At 38.8% G+C, this 9,500-nt stretch overlaps 1 protein-coding gene across 4 annotated transcripts in view; it reads right to left on the bottom strand.

The window, feature by feature from the left end:
* Positions 1-36: 36 nt before the first annotated feature.
* Positions 37-9,500, bottom strand: part of ACO1 (aconitase 1) — a 53,064-nt gene continuing 43,600 nt past the window's right edge. For all 4 annotated transcript variants that reach the window (XM_066181510.1, XM_066181507.1, XM_066181508.1 and 1 more), the window contains exons 12-21: positions 8,068-8,203; positions 7,503-7,587; positions 7,080-7,236; positions 6,415-6,539; positions 5,553-5,657; positions 4,743-4,885; positions 3,159-3,306; positions 2,622-2,744; positions 1,498-1,683; positions 37-735 (exon numbers count right to left, since the gene is read on the bottom strand). In XM_066181510.1, the coding sequence (XP_066037607.1) occupies positions 622-735; positions 1,498-1,683; positions 2,622-2,744; positions 3,159-3,306; positions 4,743-4,885; positions 5,553-5,657; positions 6,415-6,539; positions 7,080-7,236; positions 7,503-7,587; positions 8,068-8,203 (1,322 nt within the window). In that variant the 3' untranslated portion in view covers positions 37-621. The remainder of the gene's footprint in view (positions 736-1,497; positions 1,684-2,621; positions 2,745-3,158; positions 3,307-4,742; positions 4,886-5,552; positions 5,658-6,414; positions 6,540-7,079; positions 7,237-7,502; positions 7,588-8,067; positions 8,204-9,500) is intronic.

The raw sequence follows: 9,500 nt of genomic DNA, 5'->3' as shown, positions 1-9,500 counted from the left end.
CCCAACACTAAGGATAAAATGACAGAACCACCAAAGTTTTTAAAAATAAATGTAATTTCATCTATTAGAAATATCCCCAATAAGTCCACCTTTCCACAAAGGCTTAGATTTTAAACAGAGTTCACATTTTTTAGAATTAATAAACAATGAAATAATTTCAATATTAGATTCAGATTCTGTTTAACTGAATAAGAAAGCAAGTCAGTGTCAGGTAATCAGGAAGGAATAAATTTTTTTTATACTGTCAGTTAATTTCTAGATCACTGATAGGAGCATAGAACAACTTCAGAGTCAAACTAAGTGGATCAAATACATGAAATCAGCACGTGATCTTCAATGGTTCTACAGATGCCAGCAGTACTTTAATGGCTTTTGCACTGTATTCTAAGGTAAGTCAAGCCAACTGCCATACAAAGCAGTTAATAAGTGCTGTTTATATGGCTGTGTCCAGTTTCCTGATACACAGAAAAATTCAGCACTGTAAACAAGCCTTCTAACACAATCCACAGAAAAAAACTGTTCACTTTATGGTTCATCCTTTGAAATGCATGATTACTATAGTTTCATTGTGCTCAGGAGAAGCAGGCTTGTACCTGGACCTTTTTGCTTAATTTTTTTTTATTAGGACGCCATTTTCCGGATCATGTAGTTCAGAATGCCGCCGTTGTGGAAGTAAGTGAGCTCCACATCAGTGTCAAATCTCATGATGGCGTGAAAGGTTTTCCCAGTGTTCAGCTGTTAGGGTCAAAGAAAGTCATTCAAGCAGCAGAACCTTGCACGTGTTATTTGACATCATAGTAAAATAAGGACTACTAGGATAGTTTTGCTATCTTAAAAAATTCTGATAGCTAAAGTGAACAGGCACCAGTACTTCTATCCACACCAGACTACAGAAAGCTGCTTGAGAGGAAAACTGGTTTAAAACAAACCATAACAAACACAGTATGGAGTCTCATTGCATTTGCTGCCTCATTTATAGCTGAGAAATTTATAGTGGGCTTTGAGTGACTTGCCCAGAACACAGGATAGCTTTGTGTTAATTAAAACAGTTTGAGCATCCTGCTTTTATATCCTGCCATAGTAAATCATAGAATGGTTTGGGCTGGAAGGGACATTAAGGATCACCTAGTTTGAGCCCTCACTGCCATGGGCAGGAAACATTCCACTAGGGAAGGTTGCTCAAAGCCTTATTCAACCTTGAACCCTTCCAGAGAGAAGGGTTGACTTTGAACCCTTCCAGAGAGAAGGAATCTACAGCTTCTCTGGACAGTAGTTCCAGTGACTCATCTCAAATTATTCCTTGTATCTAACCTAATTCTACCTTCATTCAGTTTAATCCCTATTAGAATAACTGTTTTAATCTCCTTCACCATCTCAATTCTTCTCCCTATATTAAGATAATCTGATTTCCATTTGACCCAGCATGTTTTGAAGAGACAATTAATTTTGAGTAAAATTACAGTGATTCAGAAAATTCAGCTCTTAAGTGTCTCATACCTTAATCTGGACATTCATCTGTGGTTTTAGTTTTTCAGGAATGATAATGGTATAACACTCCCGTCCAGTGAGTCCTAAAGTTCCTGCATCCTCTCCAGGTAAATACTGCAGAGGAATCACTCCCATTCCTACTAGGTTGCTTCGATGAATTCTCTCATAGCTTTCAGCAAGCACAGCCTTGACACCCTGGGAAATACACAACAAGTTGAGCAATTTCATAGTTCAGAACAGTATTTCTATACTCAAAAGAAGAAAATTGATTTGTTTGTGGTCCACTCCATTTCATTTACCAGCTACTGGTAGAGTCAGCAGGTCTGTTTGACAGTAAACTGTCCAGGATGACTTGATTGTGCATTCACTTTCACACCTCTTTAAAAGAAGCCTGACTCAAAAAAGTAATGTGTTTTCTCAGGAACCCTGCATCTACTTTAACATGTCTTATGCAGAGCACCACTAGTCATTTCCATAACTCTTCCTAATTCAGTGCTGCCCTCCTATAAGCACCAGCATGCAGTTTAATTAATTTTGAAAATTTTACATGTTAATACATTTAACACAAAAGCTCATTGCCAGGAAAAAACTCCAAAAACCTAGATGAACATAAACACCAACTCGTACAACTTTTTCTAATAATCCAAGAAAGCTTGAATCAGAGTTCTTGCTGTAAACAGTGTATGACTGGACAGACACAGAAAGAAACAGGTATTTCACTGTATGTGGATCTCTTTTTGGCTCCCAAGCTGAAGACATACTAAATTTAATTTACACTGATACTTTTCTCTTACACTTTTTGGTTTCCTTGCTAAATGAGCTTAAGTTTGCTGCTGAAAGCAGACCTATGGTTTACGGGGTCATGAAAAGTGGAAGTAAAGAAATTGGCCTTTCTACTGTGGCCTTGTGGATTTCTAGATGAAGGTCAGTCAACCCTTGAGTCGGAACAAGATCTATTAATATTAAATGGCTTTTGCAACGCTACTGTGCCTCTTGGAGGCAGCCGAGCTTTCAAAATAGCTCTTGCTGCCAAAAGTAAGAATGAGCTACCCAGGATTTGGTCATAAGTTAGTCTTACTGACAAATTAATGCACTGTTAATACTGTCTTCCCTAGTTTACTGTAGCCACTCACCAAGAGGAACGGTCCTTTAGCAGCCCAGTCTCTGGAACTTCCTGCACCATATTCCTTCCCAGCCAGCACAATCAGAGGATGACCAGCCTGCTTGTATCTTTCTGCAGCATCAAATACATCCAGCTGGAATAAAAATGCCAAATGCTTTGTAAACTTTTTGTGAGTGGACGCACAGTTCCTGGGAAAGGAGGAAAAAGAAGTGTCCCCACATAAACAATTGAAGCCCACAACTTCCACCAAGCAGTACTTTAAGGATATTGACCATAGAGCATTGGTGGCTTCTAGTCTGATCTCACTCCCAACACAAATCTGCACCTTTCACTGGTGCTTTTACAGTGATTACACTCTCCACAGATATGCCTGAGAGCACCACATTGCATAGGTACATGTGATTGCTTCCCTGAGTCAGCTCCTGCCCCCACAATTAGCTTTACGTAAAAGGTACTGAAGTAGGAACCTAAGCTGGGAAGAAGGAAAGCCAGCACTAATTCACTCTGTTGTCAGTGAAACACAGTTTAGAGCAGCATGTGTACTTACAATTTCCCCAGAAGGGAAATGGATCGTCTGAGGTCCTTGTTTATCAATAAATTTGTTGACCAAGCGAATGTTTGCAAATGTCCCTCTGGCCATGACAGCATCATTCCCTCTGCGGGAGCCGTAAGAATTGAACTCTCGAGGAGTCAAGCTATTAAGGGAAAAGAAGAACAGAAACCATGCTGGTTTTACACTAAAAGCACTCTGCTCTAAAAAAAAATCCATTCTCTTTTTTAAAAAAAGAAAGCAATAAATTGGTGTTTCTGTGGCAGGTAAGTATGTAGTTCCCACCCTGGCAGAAGTATCCAGTCCGCCAATACTTCTCCTTTGAGATGTTTTGAAGGAAAAATAATTTACAAATAGCTACAGTTTGGTCAGAAAAAGCAACTTCCATAATACTCGCTACTCTTGCCCTAGAAATAGTATCCAACAGTGATGCAAGGATATCATTTACATTAAGTCAGCAGATGCAACACAATTTTTTTTCTTAATAGCTGGTGCCTCGTTATTTATATTACTAGAACATCTAGAACAAAGGCAGAGCACTGTGCTAAATATCTAAAAGGCAGCAAGAATCTGCTGCAAGTTAGAACTACAGAAGAAAAATTTCACTTGCAAACAGGAATATGAGAATGATGGGACACTCCAGCCTAACCAGCAAACAAAAAATGCACAGGAATGTGACAGAAAATTAGACTGTTTGCATTGGGCTACATCCAAACTGCAGCTATGACATACAATATCTGTTTTGTAATGCATGTGGGACTATTTAGATTTCCAAGTAACTGATAGCAGGGGGTCAGAGAGTCCAGAGTAGTTGGTTTTCAGTATATCACACTGTTTTAATCCATTCTCTTTCCAAAATTATTAGGTCTAATGAGTTAGGACTCTTTTTTAATGCCAGTGCTGTTGCTTAAAACACCACTGAAGTTGTAAGAAATGCTAAATCAGAGAATAAAAGCATTATATTACCTGTGAAGTCTGAATTGGTCAACTTGGTAAGTCCAAGTCTTGCCTTAAGTTGAACCAAAGTACTAAAATGACAGACTGGCCATAGAAAAAGATGAACATTTTACAGGAGTTTGGACTCCAATCACAATAGTTATTGCAGCTGTACTGAAACCCAAACTTCTGGATGTTCTGTAGCTCCTAAGAGCCTAGATATGTGAAATAGTTGCACATGCTAAAAGAAATTAATATAAAACCCATTTTTGGCACTAACAAAAATGGTCATTATGCTTTGACGGGAGACAAATCCTGATTACTTATTTGTGAATAAATGTACAGGCTAGTTTTTGCAGTAAGTCCTCTTCTTCTCCTATTTCCATAAAAAGGTCTTTAGCTCTACAGTGATAACAAATGTATACACTCTATTCTACTACTTCTTTCTTCTTTAGTGAAAGCTGTTGAAGCAGCAGAAAGAGAAATGCTTTCCTTCTTAATTTATATGTTGTCCAGGCAGCTCTCAAGGTGTACAAGAGTATGTGAACAGACAGAAGGTATGTGTGCCTGTACTGTAACATGGTATAATAGCTATAGTTTGTTTTCTCTTCCCAATGCATGACAAGAACAAGAGGCAGTGCTTACCCTCTGCTGGTCAAATAACGGGCTGCAGGACTATTTCTTGCTATGTTCCCAGCTGGAGATATGTGGTCAGTTGTCACAGAATCCCCCAAACTCAGCAGGACATAAGCATCTTCTATGGTTTTCGGGGTCTGAAGAGCCAAAGTCTAAGCCATCATAAATACAAAAAAAAACAATTAATGTATGAAAAATAATTCCTTTACCTTTCCCAAAAAAGTGCAAATTGCAAAATTAAGTCTCCCTTTTTATACAAGTTAGGAGAAAGAAAAATCCAACACTATTAAAAATGTTTATGTTCTTGAACAAATGTGATGCCCTGGCTGTCTGCCAGCAGGTTCATGCATGAAGAAAAAAGAGGAGACAAAAAAACAGCCAAGGCTTCCTGTGATACGTGCATAAAAATCAAGGATTCCTAGACGTGTGCATGCATTAAAATCTCCTTTTACTTTTAAATGGCACTGAATTAGCAATCCAAACACTGAACTATTTGGTGCAACATCCAGGCAGGCAGAACAGCGCATTTCATTTCCTGTTCTTTTTCTTCATTTGTTTTGTGATTACTTAGAAGTATTTCAACTTAAAAGAGGCTTTTGAAGAGCCCTGAAGTGAAAAGGAATCCTTACAATTTTGAGAGTCACTCATGCCTTTCTATTAAAATGAACACAATAGCGTAATTCTAACATTTAAGAACCAAGGCCTCAATGGACTTTTATGAATCCTCTCAGGCCCCTTCAATTGGCTTTGCTTCATGTCCAATGACAGTCAAAATCACTGCACACTTTGGCTTGATTCAAGGGAAAAGCAAATACATACCAGACCATCAAAGAAAGGAGGAGACTTGATATAAGTAGACTTGGGATTCCAAGTATACAGTTTATCTGAAGGAGCATCTAAGGCAATCCAAGCTTTGTTTACTGTCTGAAAAACACATAAAATCCTTTCACTGATTTTTAAGCTTTCAGAAGCAACATAATTACTTCAGAATACATGTAAAATTACAAATTTGACTTTAGCAAAAGCCTTATGTATTTCTTAGAGCACTTTGGAAAATTCACATATTGGGGGTGTTTTTTAATGATTCTATCTATTAAAAGATTTAGGAAAATCCTCACTTCATTGCAAAAGAAGAGGCATTCATCCTGTTTTTCGAGAGTAACTTGTATTATGTACACAGGTGACACTTTATAATTCTCTATTGTATTTGTAAATAATCTTAAGAAGCTTTCCTAACATAAAAACCATAGGAATATTTTGTTTCAACATTTGTAAAAGATTTGCAGGAAGACATTACCAAGTACAAGTTGGTTTTTTTTCTGATATCAATCCTATTAGATAATGTAAATGAATTTTATGTCAGCTGAAAAAATCAAATATCCGTGAAGCTGGAATATTCCACCTTCTAGTATCAGCTGGGAATGGCTGTTGAAAACACATCATCTACATGTTACATTAAAAATATTATAAGGAGCAATTTTCAAAACATGACTGTCTGAAAGAATAAATTAATTATCCAGAAGATTTTTTTAAAAGAAAAAAACCTCATCTGAATATCTGTCAGAACAAGAGCAAAACCAAGAGATGAAAAAGTTTCATTTCATTATCATGATCATCTTATTTAATACCTTCAGAATAGCATAGCACATTAATCAAACTACTGCCAGGAGGATTAATTCACCTCTATTTTTTCATAGACCTCCTTGAACATCCCAGGAATAACAAACTGATGCTCAACAGCCTGAATCTCATTTCTTGTTGGCCAGATATCTTTCAGGAAAATCTTCTTCCCCGAAGCATTTATTCCTGTATAAAATGATATTGTCAATTTTGTTGCATAAATTTTTCATCAAGAAGAAAGAAAAGTTTACCGCTGTGTTCTCTGGCTATGTGTTCCTTGTAACACTCACAAGACACGTTTTAGTTCACTTACAAGGGTCTGACAGAGAAGTGTGTCACAAACTTGATAATACCTGAACATAACCCCTCTTTTGTGACTTCCAATGGCCTTCCAGAACAATTTATAGGATCATTTATGCTGGAAAGGATCTTAGAAGATCATCTGCACAAAGAAAACCTGCTTAGTCAGGTTGGCTCTTGAAAGACTATCATCCAAATATAACCAAAAATATGACCCAGTGGAATTAGGGGGAGGCCAAGCCTGAGCATTATTCTTTCTCCATCATACTGACTCCTTGTTGCTCTGACTCTTAACAATTGCATAATTTGTCTCCCAGAGGTACTTAGTACTTTAGAGCACTTCCTAGGACAAATGTTCCTGAAGTGCTTAATTCCAAAGAATTTAGTTCATAAGCTGTGAAAAGAAGCATCCCAACACTGTCTTACCTAAAGGCTCTTTCTCAAAGTCGATCCGGATGGTTCCTGCAATTGCATAGGCTATCACGAGGGGCGGGGAGGCCAGGTAGTTAGCACGGGTGTTGGGATGGACACGGCCCTCAAAATTCCTATTGCCAGACAACACACCCACTGCTACAAGGTCTCCCTGCAAGATGGAGTTTGAGACAAAGATAGGTCAGGTGCTTGCAGAATCCACTCACACTGTAAGTCTGCAGAGCCTCACTGCACTGCAACAACAATGACCAGTCACAGATCTTGAACAATCTCAAAACATTTCCTACAGAAAAGAGAATATAGACTCAATTTATTTTGTACAGAGCTGAGAAGAGTCAACACAGTATAATACAACTCAGAACAGCATACAGCAGAGAACAGCTTACATAAACAAGCTGCACAGGAAAAACTGCATACCTGTGTAATGGCCTCCACAACAGACTCTGGCAGGGGTCCACTATTGCCAATACATGTCATACAGCCATAACCCACCACATCAAACCTATAAAAAGCACAAAAATAATGCTGAACAAAAAGCTACCTTGGAACAAGGCATGTGACCACTCAGCAGTTGACAATGGTTACTTTCAGGAGAAGTACTGCTTTAACAAATCAAATGCTGCTAAACCCAGCATTTTTAAATGCACCATTGCAGTGACTGTCTATCTAAACAGGGTGGGAAATGTGTTGTCTAGCAAGAGGAACAACAATATAATGTGATTTACATTGTTTCAAAACAGTCTTGAAAATAACGCATTCTCCTGCTTAAAAATTGAAGTTTTCAAGAAGTTACAGCAGGCCTTCCTCACTGGTACAAAGCCAGCCAGCACAACAGCAATGTGTTCACTCATGCAGGATCACACCATAAGGCACCTGCAATATCTTTTAAGCTGTACAGAGCAATAGTTATTCTATTGCATCACTTGTTGATAATGTTTTCAGTTAAGCAGCCATAGGACAACAGTAAGAAAAGCACTCCTACCCCAGTTGAGAAAGGTAACGCATTACTCCACTTTCCCTCAGATAATAAGTGACAACCCCGCTTCCTGGGGACAGGCTAGTTTTAATGTACGGCTTCACTGTCAAACCAGCTTCAACAGCTTTCTTAGCAAGCAATCCTGAAAAATACAGAGCACAGTTGCAGGTTTTCCTGGAAGTGAGACAATTTGGTGGATAAGCATGTTAAGAGAAGTACCATTAAGTAACTAGGAACAGAAAAGGCATCAGCAATGAAATGGTATGGCGAGCCAACAGCACTGATTTTGTGATAACCAGTTAGAGGACAAGTGCTCTGTTGAACTGCAGATCCAGCCTGCAATTTCTGTTCCACTAGAAAGTTGATGGAAGTTGCATTCAACAAGATGCACTCACTGGGGCAGCAAGTAGACATTCAAAATTTCAGAATACTACTTGTAAGATAAACGTCTCACCAAAAATGCAATGAAGGACTGCCAAGTTCCCACTTACCATGGTCTCATAACCCAGAGGAGAAACAACTGCCAGCATAGGACTTGCTGCCCTCAGGAGCAGAAGGCTATGAGAGCACCAACGCTGGCCCTTGCCACAAACAAGCCACCTCATAATCCACAGTTTGTTGCACAAGTGCTGTTTTACCACTCCTGGATTTGTAATAAGCATAGAGGTATTTCAGTGGAGCATGTTACTAGACACACATTTATCCTGAATTCCTTCCTTTGAAATGAATTGTCCATACAGAGATGAATGTTCAGAAAACAAGTTCTCTACAATTCTTTTCCAGGATGAGCATAAAAGAAGCAGCAGATAGGCAAACTGTGCAAAACTTCACATTCCCATGCTGCATTTTCCCCCTCACATATGACATTCATTTAGATAAGAAAACAGACGTAAGATGTGCTTTGATCAAACATGATCTCCAACAGGAAGATGTCATCAAACTGTTTTATCTTTGCCAGCTGTCTGGTAGCTCTGCTAGGCATGACCTAGACCATGACACTTTAAAGTCTTGTGTGAGATGGCCTGCACGTGTGAATTTAAAGAAGCAGTCCTATTACTGAATTTACTGAGGTTCCTTAGCTGCTAGAGAAATCTGCAGAAACTGGAGCTCTTGGATACTTCTGCAAATGAGACCATGAACAAACGGTCATCCTAGGAACTGAGGGTTTGAGAGCCTGTTTGAAAGTGTTGGCTTCTGTCTTGCTGCTTATAACCAGTTCTGAAAAGACAGCATAGTCAAACTGTCAAAGCTGGCAAGGAAATGCCAGAACTTCAGTTCCTCTGAGCAACTTTATTCCAACACCTTTGTAAAGACAGATTAGGCTGTCAAAGTTCCTAAAGCACACACCCACTATCCCCACAGACACAGAGCCCCTGCTTAGTGCACAGGATATATAGCAGTAGTTTGAAACAACTGCTCCAAATCCTGGATTTTTTCAG

This window comes from Chamaea fasciata, unplaced genomic scaffold (assembly GCF_029207755.1).
Source record: "Chamaea fasciata isolate MVZ Bird 193981 ecotype frontalis unplaced genomic scaffold, bChaFas1.0.hap1 SCAF_4, whole genome shotgun sequence".
In the NCBI taxonomy this organism is placed as follows: domain Eukaryota; kingdom Metazoa; phylum Chordata; class Aves; order Passeriformes; family Sylviidae; genus Chamaea; species Chamaea fasciata.
This window is presented reverse-complemented; position numbering and strand designations above follow the sequence as displayed.